The following is a 23,898-nucleotide window of genomic DNA, read 5'->3' as shown; positions in this document are numbered from 1 at the left end:
ACCGCTTTGCTGAACATCTACGCTCTGTCCGCCAGAGAAAGCAGGATCTCCCAGTGGCCACACATTTTAATTCCACATCCCATTCCCATTCTGACATGTCTATCCACGGCCTCCTCTACTGTAAAGATGAAGCCACACTCAGGTTGGAGGAACAACACCTTATATTCCGTCTGGGTAGCCTCCAACCTGATGGCATGAACATCGACTTCTCTAACTTCCGCTAATGCCCCACCTCCCCCTCGTACCCCATCTGTTACTTATTTTTATACACACATTCTTTCTCTCACTCTCCTTTTTCTCCCTCTGTCCCTCTGAATATACCCCTTGCCCATCCTCTGGGTCCCCCCCCCCCCCCGGTCTTTCTTCCCGGACCTCCTGTCCCATGATCCTCTCATATCCCTTTTGCCTATCACCTGTCCAGCTCTTGGCTCCATCCCTCCCCCTCCTGTCTTCTCCTATCATTTTGGATCTCCCCCTCCCCCTCCAACTTTCAAATCCCTTACTCACTCTTCCTTCAGTTAGTCCTGACGAAGGGTCTCGGCCTGAAACGTCGACTGCACCTCTTCCTAGAGATGCTGCCTGGCCTGCTGCGTTCACCAGCAACTTTTATGTGTGTTGCCCAAACAAAAATAGGTTTTAAAGCAGAAATCTGGTAAGAGCTTACCTCCACTTGATAGGCAAGGCAACACAAGATATTTACACTCGAGTCCATGCATTTCAAAGTGCTTGGAATGAATAAATCAATTTTAACATGCACTAATTAATTAAATATGATTTGCTGTATGAATCTGAGTGGCTGAAGTTGAGAACAACAGAATTCACTTTAAACCAACTTCACATATTTTGCAACACTGGAACCACCGTTTAGGATTCCCTGCAAAGTTTTGAGTAGCATCTACAACTATTCAGGATAGATAGCACATATTGAAATGAGATTTGGGCTATTGTTTTCTTCCCCCCACAGATTGTATTCTCTGCACCAATTATACTCAATAGACAAAGATCTCATCAATTAAACTGCCTTTCCCAGAGGTCTTTGACAAGTGCAGTCATCTGATTTCACTTCAAGATTTTGGAACCATTTTGTTCATATACATTAATAAAGTTCTTATAAAAATTCTCTATTTAAAAAAAGCCTTTCCAAACTCCGCAGTGTTTGCAGAGACCAGCATCAAGTAAATTAGGGATATCTACAAAGTAAAGATTCTGCTCCAAAGTGAAGATCATGCAGATTTCAGGCTTGGTCTCATGGTTGATTCCTAACAAGTGGAAATTCTGAAATAATAAAGTAACTAGTGTTAAGTACCCACTAGGTGGAAGTTTGTTCAAAGCATTCTCTCCCTGAAAAAGGATTGGAGCTTTCCCGGCACATGAGGTATAAACTCTTCGCTGGCTTCCAGTTGGGTGCAACTATCGACTATAACCAATGTTTTGATGACAAACTCCGCTGCCTTCATTAGAAAGAAGAGTTTATTCGTCATTCTCTCCCTGTCTACAATCTGACCTGGGACAGTGCCCGACAAATGTGCAGTGTTCACATTGAATTTGAGCTCCAGACATGGTTTGCAATGACCAGCTGTCAATTAAACCTGTAAATTGTGTCAGCTTCTCAGCCAGATATTTGCATTTGCTGAATCAAGTTTGATCATCCTTGATACTGAAAAATAACCAACTATGAAAGCCACTGTTTATTGCACCTGAAAATCTCTTGTTTAAAGGGGCCTGGTTCACATTTCAACTCAATCTTACAGCAATTCTCTATGCATTCCCCTTGCTGTCCAAGTGGAAACCAAATTATAATATCCAATGACATGCACACTAATTGTAGTACTTACCATTGATACACTGTTTTCCATCTTCGATTAATTGCATGCCATCTGGACAAACACAGGTGAATTTAGTCGAATTAATACTGATCTGAGGAGCAGGGAGACACAGATATTCACAGCCTCCATTAACACGGTCATTGCACCAGTTTCTGCCTGTTGAAAACAAAATTTCAATGGACTAATGTTATGAAAGCCACTGATGTATATTGGAATTAAAATCAGTGTAATTGATAGAATTGAAAAAACAAGGCTTCCAATTAAACAAAATTGGAAGTTTACACACTTTACAAAGCCTAAGTTACAAAATATAAATCAGCAATACCAAGATTCTATTTCAATTAGAAACCATATTAGTCCTTTGTCAATATAGGAAGACCCATTGATTATCTTTCAATTTATGGCATGCAGAAAGGGCGGTTCAAGGGAAAAACATTCTAAGTATTATAAATCTGAAGTGTAATACCATGCTATCGACAACTTAATGTCATATTTTAGTTTTATCAAGCAGCAAGCAAGAATTGGAGTATACCACAAACAGCTGACAACATTATTCAAATTCTGAGTTCAAATTTACTACCTGATGGCTGAACTAAATCGTGATAAACAATAATATCATGAGGTTCTTCAAGATTGGAGGCCAAAGATACTATATCAGCTCCTGTGATCTTGTTGGCACTATAGATTTTTTCAGTCTCGCTATCAATCCAAAAGACCCGGTCCTGAAAAGAAATCCCATTTGGAATTAAACCACCTTTGAGTGACCATCACTGAAGCAATAAAAATTATAGCAATACATACTCAGTCAACATCCCTTAGACATCAGAATTAAACAGAACATCTTTGTATGAAATACTTGCAAGTTTCTCATCCACAGTCAAACTCCACTGAAAGAATATCCAACAGCCCCTTACATATTTACTAGATATATTTCAGTTGTCCAGTGATATTTTCAAACATTAGATACATCTCCAAATAATGCACTTAATGGCCCACGGCTTTTAAATACTGCCACTTCCACTGTCACATTGAAAGAGTGAGATCCAGCATTAGCATCACCACATCTCGGTTTTGAGTCTAAACATAGAAGAATGACAAAATTGCACACCAGCTTACCTTTGAATAAGAATTATTCTTGACTCTTCGTGAGACACTAAACGTCAATTTTAAGTGTTTTACAGGCACTGGTTTCAAAGATAGCTAGATCATGCAGGATTTAGCTTGGTGATGGACTTAACAATGAAGTCTTTGCACTGAACATCCCAGAGAAGAAGAGGGTTGCGAGCAGCTGATAGGCTTCAGGCATCATATAGAAGCACCTGCCTCAAATGACCTTAAGTAACTCACTGGTGTCAAAGGTTCTGAACTTGTGTTAATAACTTTGTTAGTAAGATAGTACACATGAATAACTGTTTCCCGGTTATGCACTTAAGCTGCTTAAAATTAAAGCACTACCATAAATCAGCTACACCATTTAACTGAACGCAGCTGCCAGTCAAAAATCACTGTTAGTCAGAGCCAAGGCAAAGGGCTGTATGCACAGTTCTCCACTGCCAGCAGTGAAATGGGCCAGAAACACATCACCTAATCCAGTTTACACAAATGATGAAGACCAACATGAATATACCAGTGCCCGGGCCAGAACAGCAGACAGTTTCATATGGAACTGCCAGTTCTGTCCTATGTAATTATATTCTGTAGGAGTGCTCATATTTATAATCAATGATATGTAGATCAATAATGGTAACCGACTTGGTCACAGCCCGAGGTTTGCTAAAGATCACAGTATACTCCGCGTCACTATCTTACCTCAAACACAGATATGGCAAGAGGATGGCCAAGGAATTCTTCAGACTGCAATATATTTCTTCTATCCTGACCATTTAGATCCACACTTGATAACATGTGCAGTTTCGAATCCACCCAATAGAGGCGCCTTTTCACGAGGTCTAAGGAAGAATTAAGTGATGTATGAGGCTTTATTCACTTCACAGAATGAAAGTTCAGTTATCCACTTACCCAGTGAAATGCCATTTGGCCACTGAATCTCTCTGGTAACCAACAGCTGGCGGGCAGCACCATTCATTCCTGCTTTTTCAATCCTTGCTGGCTCGCCCCAGTCTGACCAGAATATAAACCTTTCAATCCAAAGCAAGGACCAGCTTTTAATGAACAAAGTCTGCTTGGCTGCAGAGACTGTTCTTACGCTGTTACACAGCTACTACATTATAGTAACAAAATAATCTAACATGCATTTGTAGTTTGCCAAGTTACCCATGCATGAAACATGCTCTCGCCCTCATTAAATTTATAAAGCAAGTCTTTATACAAACCAATGTGTTTCTATCCCCAGATAAGATATCCCAGATTGAAGCAATTCCATATCAGTCAGAAACCTCCAAATTTGTTTTATTCAGAAAATATCATAAAAGTTTAGTTACCCACTTACCCAATGCTCTGCCATTTGGCCACTGACTCTCTCTGGTACCAAATCTGTTTGCCCCAATTTAAAGCCTGTGCTGTTCCAGATTCTGACAAGAGCTACTAGTATTGTTACCATCCTAACTACAAGTTATTTAACTATCCTGCATGTTTACTTTCCAACTGATCCTAAACATATTGTACTGGTACGTGAACAATTATTCAAAATTACCCAGTCAGTGGATCAACAACTACGGATGCTGGTTCCTTCAGGTCAGTTCGAAAAAGAATCTTCCTTTTTGTCCCATCAAAGTTGGCCACAGAGAGTGTTTTAGTGCCTACATCTATCCAATAAATGTTCTTGTAGATCCAGTCAATAGCAATTCCCACAGGGATTTTTACATCCTTAATCGCTCTGGAGACTGTATTTTTACCATCATGCTCATCCAATACTTTACTGCAAAAAGAAAAGTGCTTACAGTAACATACTTTAGAAGTATTCAAAATACACAAAACAAGCTAGCTGCTGCATTAACAGCCAAGTTGGAAGCAATAATTATGTTGTAGAAAGCAAGTATAAAATAGGCTGCTAGTTGAAAATAGAGGGGGGAAAGTTCTTCCATTGATAAATAAGGATTTATCCAAGGACAGATTTGTCCTATTTATTTCCATCCATCAGCATAATAGGACTTTCATGAAGTAAACAGCTCCAAGTCTGAAGACTATTAACTAGATTAATTAGATGCATGGCTGAGGAATAAACTGCACGTAGAAAGGGCAATTGCAAATTAAGTAATAGGCATCAATTTGCGCAGGCACAATTCTTTTTGTTAAGAGACACCATGGTAACTTGCCCTTCAGCCTAAAGGGCCCCACCGTCCAATTACACCCATCAGACCAATTAACCTAGCAACCCGTACGTCTGTGGAACGTGAGAGGAAACCCACGTGGTCACATCAGTAACAGAGACTCCTTACAGTCGCAGAATTGAACCCGAACGCATGTGTTGTGACAACACACTATCCACTATGTTAGCCCTTGTTGAGGGGTGGAGAAGGAAAGAGACTGGGTGGGTTGCAAACTATCTATGAGGAATACAGATCACTGTATACATATAGGGGACAACACCAGGTTACAATTTTCCAAAAGGTGCTTATTGAGAATTGGAATATTGGGTACAGTTTTGGTACCTGTCACAGGAAAGACATCATTAAGCTGGAAAGAGTGTACTGATTTATGAGAATGTTCCTGGCATTCAATGGCCTGAGCTATAAGAAACATTTGGGCAGGTTAGGACTTTACTACATTGAGCATAACAGAATAGTGTTCAGTCTTATAGATGTATCCAAAATTATGAGGGCCACAGATAAGGAGAATGACCCCTATAGAGAAAGGAAATTGAAACTAGAGGGCACACATACAAGTTGAGGAAAAAGACATAAAAAGCTCAAAGGAAATTTATCAAAGTCCATATATGTCACCATATACAACCCTGAGATTCATTTTCTCACAGGCATACTCAGTAAATCCAAGAACTATAATAGAATCAATGACTGCACCCAACAAGGTGGACAAACAACCAAAATGCAATAGACAACAAACTGTACAAAGACAATAGAAAAAAAAATTAGTAAATGATAAATAGTCCTTGAAAGGGAGTCCATAGGGTGTGGGAACAGCTTAGTGATGAGGCAAGTGAAGCTAAATGAAGTTATCCTCACTTGTTCAAGAGCCTGATGATTGAGGAGTAATAATTGTTCCTGAACAGGTGATGCGAGTCCTGAAGCTCCTGTATCTTCTTCCTGATGCCAGCAGTGAGAAGACAGTATGGCCTGGGTGGAGGGGGTCCCTGATAACGGATGCTGCTTTCCTGTAACAGCACTCTGTGTAGGTGTGCTCAATGGAGTTGGCGACTTTACTGGTGATGGACTAGGCCATATCCATTACTCTTGTTTTAGGATTTTCCATTTAAGGGCATTGGTGTTTCCATATCAGGCTATGATCAACCAGTCGCTATACTCTCCACCACATATCTGTAAATGTTTGTCAAAGTATTAGATATCATGACGAATCTCCACAAACTTCTAAAGCAGAGGTGCTGCTGTGTTTTCTTCATAATTGCACTTACGTGTTGGACCCAGGACAGATCTACTGAAATGGTAACTCCGAGGAATTTAAAGTTGAAAACCTTTGATCCTCTGATGAGGACTGGCTCATGGACCTCTGGTTTCCTCCCCGATATCAATATTCAGCTCTTTGGTCTTGCTGACACTGAGTGAGAGGTTGTTGTGGCACCGCTCAGTCAGATTTTCAATCTCCCTCCTACACACTGATTCTCACCACCTTTGTTTTGGAAAACGATAGGGATGTCATCGGAAAGTTTAAATATGGCATTGGAGCTATGCTTAGCCACACAATCATAAGTGTAAAGTAAGTAGAGCAAGGGGATAAGCTGATGGAGATTGTTTAGGAGATGTTGTTGCCAATTCGAATTGACTGGGGTCTGCGAGTGAGGAAATTGAGGATCCAATTGCACAAGGGAGTATTGAGGCCAAGGTCTTGAAGCTTATTGATTAGTTTTGAGGGGACAATAATATTGAATGCTGAGCTACAGTCGATATAGAGCACCCTGAAGTATACATCTTTACTGCTCAGATGTTCCAATGAAGAGCCAACGAAATGGCATCTGCTGTGGACCCGTTGTAGGAAACAGGTAGGGAAACCGGAGCGGATCCAAGTTGCTTCTCAGGCAGGAGTTGATGTGTTTCATCACCAACCTCTCAAAGCACTTCATCACAGTGGATATAAGCGCTACTGGACAATACTCTTTGAGGCAGGTTAAAATGTTCTTCTGAGGCACCAGTATGACTGAGGTCTGCTTGAAGCAGATGGGTACCCAAGACTGCCAAATTGAGAAATTAAAGGTATTGGTGAACACTCCAGTCAGTTGATCAGCACAGGTCTTTAGTACTCAGTCAGGTAACAGATCTGGGCCGAATGCTTTCACCCTCCAGAAGGATGCTCGCATGTCAGCCTCAGAGACTGAAATCACAGGGTCATCGGGGGCTGAGGGAGTTAGTGAAGGTCCCTCCATGTATTGATTGTCAAAGCAAGCAGAGGAAAGGCTTAGATGGACATCCTGATAATCATGGACAGGTTGAGCGAGAGTACAGCACAGATACAGGGCCAATGACTCCCTACAGTTATACTTCATGATTCAAACTACAAGTGTAATAGAACCGGACTCCCGCTTAAATCAGGTGTTACTATTTTCTCTTCCAGAAATTTTTACCTGAAAATTGCTTGATATACTAAATCAGCCCAGAAGATTTTCTGAGTTCCAAGGTCAACATCAAGTGCTATAGCGTTTTGTAACTGGTCAACAACTTGAGTGTATTCCAAATGCTCCAATCCAATTTTCCTGATGTCATGGCGGTTGACAAAAATTAAAGCAGGTTCATCCCCTGTTTTAGAAAGAAACAAAAGCTACTCTCTCTGGACTCCACAAGTTTAGAAAACAGATAAAATACAGGAAGTTGCTGGTTTCTACTTTCCGAAGAGACCAATGTTCCTAATAGGATCCCTCATTCTTCCATACCCTACTCATTTTTGAGCGAGGATACAAAAGTGGGAAATTAATTTTATGAAAGGGAACACATGGGAGAAAAAGGAAGTCACTAAAATCTTTTACATAAATATATCCTTTTATGTCTGTCCAAATGGAGCATTAGATCCAGGATATTTTGTTTGTCTGCTATAAGATACAAACTCCAAATTTTGTTCATTGGGTATACTACTTTACAAAGGATTTGTGCACCCAAGGCGGCAAGACATTAACTAAACAGCTCACCAATAATAACATTTCTAATGATGCAGAACCTGTTACCAAATCTACTAACCCACATTAAGTGACTAGATATAATGGGATTTCATTGCCATCAAATTTTTCCTTCAGTTCAAAGGCTTTGGACTATACCCACTTAAGCTCTGATCAGACTGGAGCTGGGAAATAATTCTAGCATTACTTCCTTAGACTAGAAGTGGAGAGGCCAATTTGTAGTAATATGGCTTCAAAACTAAAAGGCTATATAATTAATGAAGAAAAAAATTAAACATTACATTATCTAGGGAAAGTCAAGGCACCACATCGATGCTAGGTGGAAAGTTAGTGGATAATTTGGCATGAAGAAAATAAAAACAGCAGTTCACTGTCCCACTTGGTTAGATATTTGACTGGAGATGTTCTGCAAAATAAGTTCAAAACAGTCATTTAAGTGGCACTTATCATGGTACATACCTTGAGCCTTGCAACCCCCACTGAGTGGATCCAGGTGATATCCTTTGTGACAGTCACATTTATAGCTCCCCTTTAAATTGACACATATTTGACTGCAGATCTCCAGATTCTGACATTCATCAACATCTACAGGACAGAGAAAAACAAATTATTTCATACTTATGCTCATGCTAATTTCCAAGGAGACAGTCAACTTGACTTACCTGCACAAGAGTTTCTGTCAAGCAGTTCAAAGCCAGGAGGACAGCCACATTCATGGCCAATGGGAAGATCTCTGCAGATGTGAGAACAACCACCATTGCTCATCAAGCATTCATTCAAATCTGTAAACAAAAATAGTTTAATAGTTTTACACTATTAAAACTTAACTGGCAAGCTTGAAGCAGAAAATCACACTGTGGTGACAAGGCTGCTCTGAGATCATTTCCAACAGGCAGAACCATACTGGAACAAAGAGTCAGCCAAGAATCTTTACTGAATTTTTGAAGTTCTCTACCATTGCAGTTCTGAGATATGTAAAACTGATTTTATGGATAGTGCAAATATAGGGTTAGTCCTGGATGAAGTGGTCAAGAAACCAAGATCAGCAATTACCCTAATAAACACAGTAGGCAAAAGGGGAAGTATTTCATCCTCCTCCCATTTCTTGTATTCCTAAAATTAGAGTAGACATTGGCCATCTGCATTTCATTAGGGAAAACACACTTCAAATAAATTTAATATTGTGATCATTCAAATAGCATCTTGGCATTCATGTTGAAATTATTGTTGACTGCAGGTACAACACTGCCTTTGTAAGCTGTTTACAATGGGAATTTGTAATAAAATTGGGAAAAGACAAGAGCTTAAACAGAATAACTGAGGAATAGTTCAAAAATAAATGTAACAAATCCAATTTGTTAGTAAAGCAAGCAAACTGACACTCACATGCAATTTCACATTTAAATGAAGAATAGAGTTTCTGACTTAGGAAGTGTCGATAGATAAGAATTACAGAATGGTTGGAAAAGGAATTAGAATTTCGAGGAACACTAGAGATTGAAGGCTTCAGGGCAAGAAAATGTTGATCTTCTAAATACACATTGGTGGAATAGAGCAAGCAGCTGGAGATCTCAACCATTTTCAAAACATGTTGACATTTATTGCAATTTCTCAAATGTAAAAGTCACTTACTACATTTATCACGTGGCTCATCACTCCAGTCCTTGCAATCTTGCTGCCGGTTACACAATTTGGATGAATTTATGCATTCTCCGCTTTGGCATCTGAAATTTAAAGGTCCTGCGCAGTCTGGAACTGGAAGGAGGAAGAAACTTTATTTAAAAATGAGTTGAAGCAAGGAATTAAAAGCTAGTCAGAAAATAAATCACATACTTACTCTTGCAGTCAAATTCATCACTGCCATCCAGACAATCCTTAAAACCATCACATTTCTTGCTTTCAGGAATACAGCTACTGCCACATTTAAAATAATCAGGCTTACAGATCTTAAGTGCTGAAATGAAAATTAAATTTCAAGATTAGGGAAAACCAGATCTCATCTTTAAGATGTCTTTTTTAATACTTAATTTGAATATAATGGACATTACAATACATCTAGAACATTCTCAAACAAAGTCAAAACTGAGGATCTTTTTCAAATAGATACTGTAATTAAAAAAATTAATTTAGAAATAAAATCTATACAATTTAACACATTGTCTCTGGTGTGTCATATCTGAATATACTTCACTATATTAACTTTATCAATTTGTTAAATCCACTGTACACATGTGAAATCCTCCTGAAACAAAAACTACATTTTTAAAAAATGCTGGAGGAACTCATTAGGCAGCATCTATGGAAAAAAGTACAGTCAATGTTTCGGGCCTAGACTCTTCAGTCCTACCAAAGGGTTTCAGCGTGAAATGGTGACTGTATTTTTCCCACAGATGCTGCTTGGCCTGCTGAGTTCCGCCAGCATTTTGCGTGTGTTGCTTGGATTTCCAGCATCTGCAGGTTTTCTCTTGTTTGTGATTTTAAAAATTACTGTATATTTAACTTAAAAGGATCAAGTGCACTTACAACAATTGGCTTCATCACTTCCGTCTTTGCAGTCACTATCACCATCGCAGGACCACAGATGATGAATGCATTCACCAGAATCACACTGGAAGTCTGTAGGAGAACAAGTCACAACTGCAGGCAGCACATGTCCACAGTGGTCTGGGGATTCATCTGACTGGTCAGCACAATCAGTGTGCCTATCACACAACCAGCTGAGGGGGATGCATTCCGAACTACTACACCGAAACTCACGGGAGCCACAAGAGTGTGGAATACAGCTGCCTTCATCACTTCCATCGCCACAGTCATCTACACCATTGCAGACAAATGTTTTGGAAACACATTTGCCACTCGAGCAAGTGAATGTATCTGGATGACAAACCAGGTCACCTGAAAAAATAACAATGAATTACAAGATGTGCAATTTAGAACAACACTTCTGCTTGAAGTCTTGAATCATCACCAATGTTCTGTGGTCTGCAGAAAATTCTTCCAAGAATTCTATTTACCTAGTTCATTCTACTTACCCAAGGAGTGAGTTCTGCTCTGTAATCCTGACTGCAGTTTACATACCAACTGCAGCCAAGTATAATCAAGTGCTCACAATACTGCCAAATGCCATCTCCAAACAAGAAACAGTCCATCGAAGACTTCAACCAAGCTTATTTGAAGAAAACCCTGCTCAATTACCATCAGCATATAACCTGAAGCACCAGAGGCCCTGACATACTAGACCACTGTTATACTAAGATAAGGAATGCCTACCATTCCTTGCCCAGACGGAGACAGGCAGAGGCTAAAGAGCAAAGCTCCTGAGATTAGAACAACAAAGGGGCGGCTGCTGGGATCGGAGGAGTGGTTACAGGATTGCTTTGTCAGTGGACTGAGCCATGATCAAGCACTCCTTTAGAGGTCCGAATGAAATCACCATAGTTGTAATGGACTTTATTAAAACAGCTGTCGACGAGTGTGTCCCCACTAAATCATTCAAAGTTTTCCCCAATCAGAACCCTTAGATGAACCACGCGATTCAATATTTGCTGAGAGCCAGATTAGCAGCATTTAAGTCTAGAGACCAAGAAAGTTACAAGAGGTCCAGGTATGATCTCCAGAAAGCCAACTTATGAGTGAAGTGGAAACTTCAGACTAAACTTGAATCAATAAAGGATGCTCGGCAGTTGTGGCAGGGCTTGAATACTATCACCTCTTATAAAGTTAAATCAAGTTACATGGGAGGCAACTGTTAACCTTGAATCTGAATAAGACTCGGGAGAACAACTTCTTATAGTTACAACAGTTTATTGCGCACCCTCCTGAAGGAGTTTGAGACCTAGTTGTCAGAGGGAAGACACGTAAGTACTGCCACCATCTGACAAGTGGGCCCACTTAGTCAGGTTACAGCTGTATATTTATACATAGTAAGCCCCATACATTACTGTTGCAAGATGTTATTAGAACTGGTACTCCCACCAAGTCCGTTGGTGCAAAACTTAATTACTTAGATAAGAGAGTCAGCTAAATCAAGGTTTAATTACAGATGGATGTACTGTCCAGTCCTTATCAGTTATTCCCTTTGCAAGGCCCTGACTTAATTACAGATGGATGTTCATTCCTGTCCTTATTGGTGAGTCCTCCTCTCCTTACTCAAACGAGGGTATAATGTACAATGTTATCAAACCCTCAATGTCTCTCTGCAAACCAAGTGAGAACTATTATAAGCCAGTTTTTAGCTAACTGTTGAAGACAGAGTTTACTTCAGTTCAAAAATTTCTATTCAGTCCCAATTATTCTTTCAGCCAGAGGTTACATAGGTTCAAAATTATTTTTTTTTATATCTTCAATTCCTCACAACAGGACTTCACTTCGAGATGAACTCAATGCTTTCTATGCTCACTTTGACCGTCAGAGCATGGAGGAACATCATAAATTCCCACATCCACCAATAATATGGTTTCAGTGTCTGAAGCTGACATGCGGGCTGTTTTCAGGAGGGTCACCCATGAAAAGCAATTAGACCTGATGGGGTACCTCGCCACATACTAAAGACCTGTGCAGATCAACTGGTTGGTGCATTCACTGAGATCTTTAACCTCTCAATGCGACAGTGCGTGCTACCCACCTGCTTCAAGCAGACTTCAATTAGACTCGTGCCCAAGAAGAGCATGGTGACCTGCCTCAATGATTATTGTCCAGTAACACTTACATCCACACTGATGAAGTGTTTTGAGAGGTTGGTGATGAAACATGTCAGCCCCTGCCGGAGAGATGACTTGGATCCACTCCAATTTGCCTACCAGAGAAACAGGTCAACAGCAGATGCCATCTCATTGTCTCTTCACTCAACCCTGGAACATCTGAACAGCAAAGGTGCATACAACCAGATGCTCTTTATTGACTACACATCAGCATTCAATACCATCATACCCTCAAAACTAATCAATAAGCTCCAAGACCCTACCTCAATACCTCCTTGTGCAACTGAATCCTGGATTTCCTCATTTGCAAACACCAGTCAGTTCATACTGGCAGCAGCACCTCCTCCATGATCTCGATCAGCATGTGCACCAAAAGGCTGTGTGCTTAGCCCTCTGCTCTACTCATGACTGCCTGGCTAAGCACAGCTCTGACGGCATGTTCAGGTTTGCTGACGACACCACTGTTGTGGGCCAAATTGAAGGTGGTGATGAATCAGCATACAGGAGAGAGACTGAAAACCTGGCTGAGTGGTGTCATAACAACAACCTCTCACTCAATGTCAGCAAAACCAAGGAACTGATTATAGACTTCAGGAGAGGGAAACCAGAGGTCCATGAGCCAGTGATCATCAAAGGATAAGAGGTGGAGAGGGTCAGCAACTTTAAATTGATTGGTGCTACTATTTTGAGGACACATCCTGGGCCCAGCACATAAATGCAATTACAAAGAAAGCACAACAGCGCCTCTTCTTCCTCAGGAGTTTGCGGAGATTTGGCATGGCATCTAAAACTTTGACAAACCTCAATAGATGTGTAGTGGCAAGTATATTGACTGGCCCTGTTACAGTGTGGTATGGAAATACCAATGACCTTGAACAGAAAGCCCTATAAAAAGCAGTATATTCAGTTCAATACATCATGGTAAAGCCCTCTTAACTATTGAGCACATCTACATGAAATGCTGCCGTAGGAAGGCAGCATACATCATCAGGGATCCCCACCACTTAGGACACGCTCTCTTCTCACTAGTGCCATCAGGAAGAAGGCACAAGAGCCTTAAGACCCATACCACCAGGTTCAGAAACAATTACTACCCCTCAGCCACCAGCTTTTGGACAAAAGGGGATAACCACTCACCTTCAATTGCCCCATCATTGAAATATTCCCCAAACCAATGGACTCATTTTCAAGGATTTTTCGTCTTAGATCCTCTATATTTATTACTATTTATATTTCCATTTGCACTGTTTGTTGTCATTGAACACCATAGTTGGTTGATCTTTCATTGATTCTGTTACAATTTCTATTCTATAGATTTAAATATAGAAAACTTGCAGCACAATACAGGCCCTTTGGCCCACAATGCTGTGCTGAACATGTACCTACTTCTGAAATTACCTTGGGTTATCCACAGCCCTCTATTTTTCTAAGCTGCATGTACCTATCCAGGAGTCTCTTAAAAGACCCTATCGTATCTGCCTCCACCACCGTCGCCAGCAGCCCATTCCACATGCTCACTACTCTCTGGGTAAGAAACTTACCTCTGACAACTCCTCTGTACCTACTTCCAATTACCTTAAAACTGTGCCCTCTCGTGTTAGCCATTTCAGCTCTGGAAAAAAGCCTCTGAATACCCACACAATCAATGCCTCTCATCACCTTATACACCTCTATCAGGTCACCTCTCATCCTCCGTCGCCCCAAAGAGAAAAAGCCAAGTTCACTCAACCTATTCTCATAAGGCATGCTCCCCAATCCAGGCAATGTCCTTGTAAATCTCCTCTGCACCCTTTCTATAGTTTCCACATCCTTCCTGTAGTGAGGTAACCAGAACTGAGTACAGTACTCCAAGTGGGGTCTGACCAGGGTCCTATATAGCTTTAACACTACCTCTCGACTCTTAAACTCAATCCCATGGTTGATGAAGGCCAATGCACTGTATGCCTTCTTAACCACAGAGTCAATCTGCGCAGCAGCTTTGAGTGTCCTATTGACTAGGACCCCAAGATCCCTCTGATCCTCCACACTGCCAAGAGTCTTACCATTAATACTATATTCTGCCATCATATTTGACCATATTTGTTGACTACACCCACAAAAAAATGAATCCCAGGGTTGTACACAGTATGGTGACATATATGTACTTTGACAATACAATTTACTTCGAACTTAATCTAAGAATCTTTAATATCTTCTAGCTTGAATTTGAATACAGCAATGTTTTACAAGGGTCGATCGCAGGTACCATCACCAACTTAGAGCACAAAATGAAGAACTATCAACATACAGCAAGCTAGTTACAAATACCTAATCTAGTCCCTCGAGATATAACTGGACTCCCCTCCTATATGCTGATTCGTCACTCTTTTCTATTACAAAATAAGTCTTGAACCAAATATCAAACATATCTACAATCTTTAGCACCATCTCATTTCCATTAGAATGGATTGCACTGTACAGGTCTAGAACAGTGCATTTCAATTAGTAAGTATTTCTCCACAAAGCAGATGCATAACCAAATGAAAAGCAAGCTTCAGAAGGCATCTACTGAGATAAAAGTGATTAGTAATTTAACTGCCCCTTTCAAGATGTAATTACAGGGGATCAAAACTGAAGGAAAATTTAGCTCAAATGGATTACAAAGAAGTGCTTAAATCTATGGAGGAGCAGAGCATACTCAAAGGGAACAAGTGTCCTTGCAAACATATCACAGCCAGACACAGGTGCAAGCAAGCAAATAAGGCAACAAATGATATCTTGGCCTTTACAACAGAATTTGAATGTAGGAGTAAGAGTAAATATGGTAATGACATAGGATCTTGGTGAGACCACACTGGAGCACTATCCTAAGAGAGTAGGCTCGTATACTCCAGATTTTAAAAGAATGGGAGGAAATATTGATAAAACAAATTCCTTATAGGTCTTAAATTGTCTTGAATGTAGGGAAGGCAATACCACAAACTGAAATGATGCGACTGTGATGAAGCTTTAGGAGTCACTGGAGGGTAGTAGAGGCTCAGTTAGCAAGTACATTTAAAAACAGTTTGAGAGATTTCTGGATATGAAGGGAGTCAAGGGATGGGGCCAAGATTTTTGGCCAAAATGTTGAAGGATAAAGTAGGGCCAACAGGCCTAAAGTGTGCACCCATTTCTCATGTTTAGACCCTCCTAGTTGCATCACTCATGTTTCATCAGCTTCCAGGTCAATTAGACTAGGCTATGATTTCTGTTGTGATCCAAACTCCCTTTCACCCATAGTTAATGCTCCCATAAAACAACTTCTATCCAACTTCACTTCTGTAAGGAAAGAGTTAACATTAAATCCCTCCTTGTTATGTGCAAAATGCAACACGAAATGGAGGGTGCAACACAAAATGGTGTCAACTTGAAATGCTTTGAGAACGAACAGAAAGTACTGCTGAGCAACTTTGAGAATAGATAACGGTGTAAAAAAACATGTTGTTCTGCAAAACCTCCTGTTTTTATCTTTAATGCCTTGGCTGAAGGTCATAAGAGATAACTACAGCCTGGTACCGTGGTTACATTAGGTGTTCAAAGGCATAAAAGGGGCAACTTCTTGTGCAAGTTGAAGTCTTGTTGTGGGTTGGATCAGGACCCAGCACTGCGAGAACGAGGAGATTGCAGGAAGCCGTCGGACACATTATATGAATTAGTTCAGTCATAAGTTGATAAGTATTATTTTGTTTATTTCTCTTATTGTATTTTATTCTTTGTATTAATCTAATAAAGTATTTTTTTCTAACAGTTAACACGTGTGATGCCTCCTTTATTGCTGAATTAGTAAGGAAGAAAGAAAATATATTTCAAAATATTTGGTTACTTCAGAAAGAAAATGAGACATGAATCACCTTGCCACTAATTATATACTAATTATATATATATAAGTATAGACTAATTTCCCAGCTACCTATTTTCACTTTCTTTCACTCAACAAGTCAAATTGAGGAATAGATTGGGAGTCTGCTTACCAAGAAGCCGACACCAGTACATGAGGTTGAAGTGCAGGCTGGGTGCATGTATTTCTTCTATCATCAATTGATACGTTCTTTAGATTATGCATCGTGCTGGCACCTATTTATTCTGTTGATTTACTACTTCGGAGTAAAGCGTTTGCAACTTATTTTGAAAAGAAAGGGTAAATTACATTGCCTACAAATAGGATAATATGGTTACCATGGCTATCAAAGTTCATCGAAAAATTATAAGGTGTCCATAAATGCCGTTTGCAAGAAAATGTTACAATCTAATATTCACTTGCGATTCCATTTATGGTTTTTCCTGCCCCCAATATTGTTTAAACTACTTTCCTCTAGGCTGACGCCACTACCATTTAGAAACAAAAATGACACTACTTACCATTTACACGGTTGGACAAATAGGAACAAGCTGCCAAAAGCAATATAACCAACCGAAATGAAATCATGTCGCTGCTTTCACCTGAAGCAGGAATCCAAAAGCGGGAGCCCATAGCCAAGGGCAATATACACCGTTTCTGCCCCCATTTCCCCATTCGGAAACACACCTAAACAGGGGGAAAAAAACAAACCACCGATTTTTATCGATTTTCTTTTTGCTCCTAACAATCATCCATTGGTCGTTGCGCGCCTCAAATCCCGATTTGTTGAGCAATGACTCTGTCACCGATCCTATCCGTATCGTTATTTCCATTGGATACTGTACATGTTGGGAATTTGCTGCAATGATTTGCTGGAGGAACTCGAGCGAGTCAAGCAGCATTGGAGGCGGGAATATTGTTTTCATAACTACTTGATGAAAATTAATGGATTAATTTTTGTAGCTGGTCTCGTCCCTAATTTTAAGAGTTCCTCCGATGCTAAGTGATTTTCATCTTTTACCTATTGGATGGGACCAAAATATTTCTCTCGGTGACTAGGTTTCAGCGTGGGGCTTAACGTTACATGATTGAAAATTTCAGTGTCTCGGTTATAGGTAAGTAAGTTTCCAAATTGCACGTAACTATTTTGTGGAAGTGATTGGGTATGTAGGATCGAATGCTTTGATTCTTTTGAATCATTGTATCATGCTTTATCATGTGCTGTTTGTCGTTAACCAGATAGACAAATGAGTTTTAATAGAGTACAGTAATGGATGTTTAAAGTTAGGTGATATATTATTAGTGAAATGAAGTCTGAAATTTTAAGTATTATGCCTTAGATTTTTTATGAGAGTTATGAAATTAATTAATTATAGTGAAATTTTCAAATTGGACCCTAGATTTACCTAGAAAAATCTATTAACAATTTTAATAAGCATTTCAGCAGAAAACAGGCTGAATAAAGAAGATTCTGATGATGATATAGATGCCAAATCATGAAGACAAAGTGGATCAATGCCACCAAGTGAACGGTCTTCATCAGATCCTGCCCCTCAGCTCCAAATATTTATACATTACAGTTTGTAGTGGGGACCAAACAAAAAAAGTGTGGAAATATATCTCAAACACTGAAGTCTTTATAAATTTGTATTTTTTGTCAAATGTAATGTGACAAAATGGAACCTATGAAATTCCAGGATGATTTGCTGGTTTGGATGGGAGGCTACAACTCTGTGTGTGTGTGTTTTATGACAAGTAATGTGCTTTATGGCTGGGGGGATGTTTTGATAGCAGGAAGAAAAAGGACACAGCTTCCAAAGAGAAATTGAAGAACAAATGTCAGAACAAGATAACAGAGGGATGTTATGGAACGGAGTAATCTGTTTACTGTTCTCTGTTAAAAAAAAGTAGAAAGTGCTTTGTTTGAGATATAAGATCGAAGCTATTTCCAGACAACTCATATGGAATAGTTTCCCTTGCAAGTAAAATAATAAATGCATTAACAATGCGATCCACCCTGAATTTGTTGTCCTTTGTTTCTGTATATTAGAAGACCTAGCTGAACAGTACACAATAAAAGGAATAAACAAAAGACCTATATTTATATAGTGTCATTTCACATTCTCTTATCCACTCCCAAAACACCACAGCCAACTGAGTAATATTGCAATGTGGTGATTTTTGTCCCACAGACTCCTGTCTTCCTAATATTTAGAACATTGAACATGACAGCACAGTGCACTCCCTTCTGCTCACCATGTTGTGCCAACCTTTTCAAAGTTCAAAGTACATATATGTCACTAAATACTACCCTAATATATATTTTCTTGTAGATATTCACAATAGGGCAAAGAATTACAATAAAATCAATGAAAAACTACATGAACTAAGACTGGCAAGCAACCAGTGTGTAAAAGAAGCAAACAGTGCAGATACAATAAATAAATAATACTGAGAACATGAGTTGTAAAGCCCTTTGAAGTGATTTCATAGGCTGTGTTCAGTTGTGAAGTTGTGAAGTTGTCCATGCTGCTTCACTAGCCTGATTTTGAAGAGTAATTACTGCTCCTGATCCGAGTGATAAGTGACCTAGGGCTCCTGTATCTCCTTCCGGATGTTTCCAGCAAGAAGAGATCATGGCCTGGATGGTGGGGGTACTTCATCATGGATGCTGCTTTCTTACAGCAGCGCTATTTGTAGATGTGCTCAATGGTGCGGAGGGCTTTTGCTGTCATGAACTGGGCCACTTTTTGTAGGTTTTTCCATTCTTGGAAACTGGTGTTTCCATAACAGGCCATGATGTAATCACTCCACTGTGCTTCTACTGAAGATCTTTCAACTTGTTCTAATCTAATCATTCCTTCTCTCATAGCTGTCATTTTTCATTGACCCATCTAGCTGGAGGAAATTCTGCCAGAAAAGCAAAGTAATAAATTAGAATGTGCTAACGAAGCAAAAAGCAGTAGGGTGAGACGTCATTTGGATATATGTGAATATTAATGTGTTTTCAAATGGCAATAGTGTTGAGATGTTGGACAGGAATGCAATTGACAAGCATGACAAATGCTGCAGAGGAACTATGAATAATAAAGAATGATAGTTCTCCATAGTCACAGAACACACATGAACACTAGAATATAGGAGCACAAGTAGGACATCTGGCCCATCAAACCTAGCTTGCCATTCAATACGATCTTTGTTGATTATCACTGTGCCAGTTTCCCGTGGCCTTTAAGTTGTCGATCTTTCAAATATTTATCTGACTCCACCTTAAATATATCTAATGATCCGATCTCTATCACACACTGAAGTAGAGAATTGCAGAGACCCATCACCCTCTGTAAGAAGAATTTTCACTACACCTCACTTTTCAACGACCAGCTTCTTGTAACTGTGTCCCTTGGTTCATGGTTCTTCAATTAATTAAAACGTTTGGGACTTGCCCTCTCGAGTTCTCTTAGGATCTGAAAAATAACTCATCCTTTATTCTTTTTATCACCATGGAGTACAGACCCAAAACTGTCTCACTTCTCTTGACTGGACAACCGTCTCATGCCAGGCATTAGCCTGGTGAATCTCCTTTGGATTATCTCCAATGCAATGATATTTTCTTTCAAATAACATTTTTTCAGGTTAATTTCGCTCACATCAGAGGTAGATAAAACTCGAGGCCATTGGTTTAGGGTAAGGAGGAAGGGATCCTTTTTCATCCAAAAATTGGAAGTGCCTGGAATGCCATGTTTGAGAGTTGATTGAAATTGGATTGCTGAGTCTACTTAAGGAATGTCTAGATGAGCCCTTGAATTGTTTAAGTGCAGAGAGCTGTTGACCAAGTACTGAGAAATAGGATTAATACAGAAGGGTGCCCACTCGTTGGCCTTGTTGAGTTGGGTCTAATGCCTTATTTCAATGTTGTACAGTTCTATGATTATATATAGCACCTTGTCAAATGACTTTTTAAAATCAAAATACACTACATCTACAGGTTACCCTTCTATTAAGTTCCCCTGTCATATCCTTAAAGAATTTGAGCAAAAAAAACCTACCTTTCATTACAGTATATTGACCAGGTTTTATTATATACAGATTTTCTAAATGATTATGTATTTTCTCTTTGATTACTGATTCTAGCATTTTGCTAATAAAAGCTGTTAAAGTTTCTAGTCAATAGTTCCCTGCCTTCCGTCATCCCCTCTTTTCCATTCTTCTGGTACTCTCCTGGAAATTAGCGAGTTTTGAAAATTTTCAATGATATGCAGTTTAATTTGAGATTCAGGTGAGTGCTTCAGTATAAAATTGTCCAGAACGCTCTTTTGAAGTTCCTGGACAGAGAGCACAGACTTCATAGAAGTAAAATTTTCAAGGACTTTGGAGTAGAATGGGAGAGTGATATCACATTGAATGAATTTAAATAGCTGAAGATCAGTATTTCTGATGCTGAGGACTTCAAAAGTAAGTAGTGTCTCCCCGGGTCATTTCAAGATAGAGGTGGATGCAAGCACGTTGGTCTTATCAGTTTTATCCTCTGCACACATGCTAAATTCCACCATTATGAAAGATGAGATACCTGTGATGACTTTTCATTCCATTAGTTGTTTAACAGCTAACATTGCTCCAATTTGATGGTCTTTGGGACTGCGTACTTCTTTTTTTATGACTTCAACTCTTCCGCACATTTGTTCTTCATTTGCAATTCGATGGCACCTCAGTTTTGATCCAGATATGCTCATTTACATTTTCCATCATGCATTAGATTGGAATTTGACTGAGCCTGATGTTGGGAGTTGTTCTCAGCTGGAAGGGGAGTAGCGATAGCAGGAAGTGATGAAGAAGATGGAAGTAGTGAACGGGAGGTGGTATTGGGTGATAGGAGTTGTAAGGAGGAAGGCAAATGGCAGCTTTCTGAGAAACAGAAACATAGGTGGTGAATTGGGGATTGTAGTGGCTTATCATTCAGTGATGAAGGCAAGTAGACAGGATTTAGATAAAAGAAGGAAGGAAGCACTTAAGGTTTTGTTGAGTTTTGAATGCGGATCTGTATATGATATCAGTCCAATTAGATTAACTAAGGATTTCAAAATTGCATTAGGAGATATTGTGGGTGCAAGATCTTTAAGAGATTGGACACTCGGTGTTTTGTAAAGATAGTAAGCAATGTGACAAAACTTTGGGGTTAAAAGCTGAGGGAGGAAGGAAAGTAACACTAAGGAACTACATTGAATGACAGTGTCTTTAGGGAGTAATCACAGCATTGTCTCTCGATGTATCCAGGTCAAAAATAATCTAATAGGGGCAAAAGTTTAAAAGGGTTTCATGGTGAACTAAAACAAATAGCTTATTGATGTTGATTAAATTTGATGGGGAAAAATAGGGTTAATTTAGGTTATATGAGTTATATGGTTTGAGACTATGTGCTACCCCCGCTGAGATGTTTTCAGAGCCAGAAGTTTGGTTATATAGCAGTTGTCTGTAGGGGTAAAAAGCAGTGTGGTAGATTGATTCTGGCAATTGTGGAGAAGGTATTGGGCCCAAATGTAGCAATTGTGGAGGGAACATAACTCTGCTTATGCACGGTGTATCCTGCGCATAAGAAAACTGTGAAGTGCAGCATGTTCAGGTGAAAATGGGCATATCATATGCAAAGGCTCTTCAGAAAGTATCGAAGGCTGAGTCAATAGGACTAATAATATCCAGAAAACAGAACACTCATTGTGTAAAGTGCATGATTTTATAACAAAGCATTCTCATGTCAGATGTGGTAAATTGTTCAGCACAAACTAAAAGTAGGACAGAAAAGAATAAAGTTATATTAAAAGCTGCAGAAAAACATCTAAAGATAAAATATTTAACTCTAGAATTATTAATAATACTTTACAAGGAGGAGTAAATAATATTCAGATATCAAAGGCGGGTTAGAAACAGGAGAAATTCCGCAGATGCTGGAGATCCAAAGCAACACACAAAAGTTGCTGGAGAAACTCAGGAGGCCAGGCAGCATCTATGGAAAAGAGTAAAGAGTTGACATTTTGGGCCGAAACCCTTCTTCAAGACTGGAAAGGAAGGGGAGAAGTCAGAGTAAGGAGGTGGGGGGAGAAGGGGAAGAAGTACAAGGTGGCAAGTGATAGGTGAAACCGGAGGAGGGAGAGAAGGTGAAGTAAAGAGCTGGGAAGTTGATTGATGAAATAGATAAATGGCTGGAGGAGGGGGAGGGGGAATCTGATAGAAGAGGATAGAAGACCAAGGAAGAAAGGTGGGGAGAAGCACTAGAGGGAGGTGATGGGTAGATAAGGAGATAAGGTGAGAGAGGGAAACAGGAATGGGGAATGGTGAAGGAGGGGAGAGAGGTCAATTACCGGAATTTCAAGAAATTGAAGTTCATCAGGATGGAGGCTACCCAAATGGGATAAAAGGTATTGCTACAGGGCGATCCCATTTTTCTGATGGACAGAGTGTAGCCGCTCAGTGAAGTGGTCTAGCAATCTTCATCCAGTCTCACTGATATACAGGACACCACATTGGGAGCACTGGACAATAGACCTACAGGAGAAGTGTCGCCTCACCTGGAAGGACTGTTTGGGGCCCTGAATGGTAGTGAGGGAGGAAGTGTAGGGGCGGATGTGGCACTTGTTCTGCTTGCAAGGATAAGTACCAGGAAGGAGGTCAGTGGGGAGGAACGAGTGGACAAGGGCGTCACATAGGAAGTGATCCCAATGGAAAGTGGAAAGTGAGGGAGGGATGGAAAGATGTGCTTTGTGGTGGGGTCCCATTGGAGATGGCGGGAGTTACAGAGAATTATGTGCTGGACGCAAAGGCCAATCATTGGACAAAGTCAGCATGGATTTGTGAAAGGAAAATCGTGTCTGACGAACCTTATAGAATTTTTTGAGGATGTAACTAGTGGAGTGGATAGGGGAGAACCAGTGGATGTGGTATATTTGGATTTTCAAAAGGCTCTTGACAAGGTCCCACACAGGAGATTAGTGTGCAAACTTAAAACACACGGTATTGGGGGTATGGTATTGATGTGGATAGAGAATTGGTTGACAGACAGGAAGCAAAGAGTGGGAATAAAGGGGATCTTTTCAGAATGGCAGGCAGTGACTAGTGGGGTACCGCAAGGTTCAGTGCTGGGACCCCACTTGTTTACAATATATATTAATGACTTAGACGAGGGAATTAAATGCAGCATCTCCAAGTTTGCGGATGACACGAAGCTGGGCAGCCGTGTTAGCTGTGAGGAGGATGCTAAGAGGATGC

At 40.0% G+C, this 23,898-nt stretch overlaps 1 protein-coding gene across 1 annotated transcript in view; it reads right to left on the bottom strand.

The window, feature by feature from the left end:
• LOC140211443 (low-density lipoprotein receptor-related protein 2-like) overlaps positions 1-17,316 on the bottom strand; it is a 68,074-nt gene extending 50,758 nt beyond the window's left edge. The window contains exons 1-12 of the mRNA XM_072281152.1: positions 17,163-17,316; positions 10,609-10,980; positions 9,923-10,039; positions 9,718-9,840; positions 8,748-8,867; positions 8,545-8,670; positions 7,540-7,711; positions 4,480-4,704; positions 3,846-3,964; positions 3,636-3,775; positions 2,407-2,548; positions 1,836-1,982 (exon numbers count right to left, since the gene is read on the bottom strand). Coding sequence (XP_072137253.1) covers positions 1,836-1,982; positions 2,407-2,548; positions 3,636-3,775; positions 3,846-3,964; positions 4,480-4,704; positions 7,540-7,711; positions 8,545-8,670; positions 8,748-8,867; positions 9,718-9,840; positions 9,923-10,039; positions 10,609-10,980; positions 17,163-17,316 — 1,957 coding nt within the window. The remainder of the gene's footprint in view (positions 1-1,835; positions 1,983-2,406; positions 2,549-3,635; positions 3,776-3,845; positions 3,965-4,479; positions 4,705-7,539; positions 7,712-8,544; positions 8,671-8,747; positions 8,868-9,717; positions 9,841-9,922; positions 10,040-10,608; positions 10,981-17,162) is intronic.
• Positions 17,317-23,898: the final 6,582 nt, after the last annotated feature.

This window comes from Mobula birostris, chromosome 17, assembly GCF_030028105.1.
Source record: "Mobula birostris isolate sMobBir1 chromosome 17, sMobBir1.hap1, whole genome shotgun sequence".
NCBI lineage: Eukaryota > Metazoa > Chordata > Chondrichthyes > Myliobatiformes > Myliobatidae > Mobula > Mobula birostris.
The sequence above is the reverse complement of the archived record's forward strand: the minus strand, read 5'-3'. Positions and strand labels throughout refer to the sequence as shown.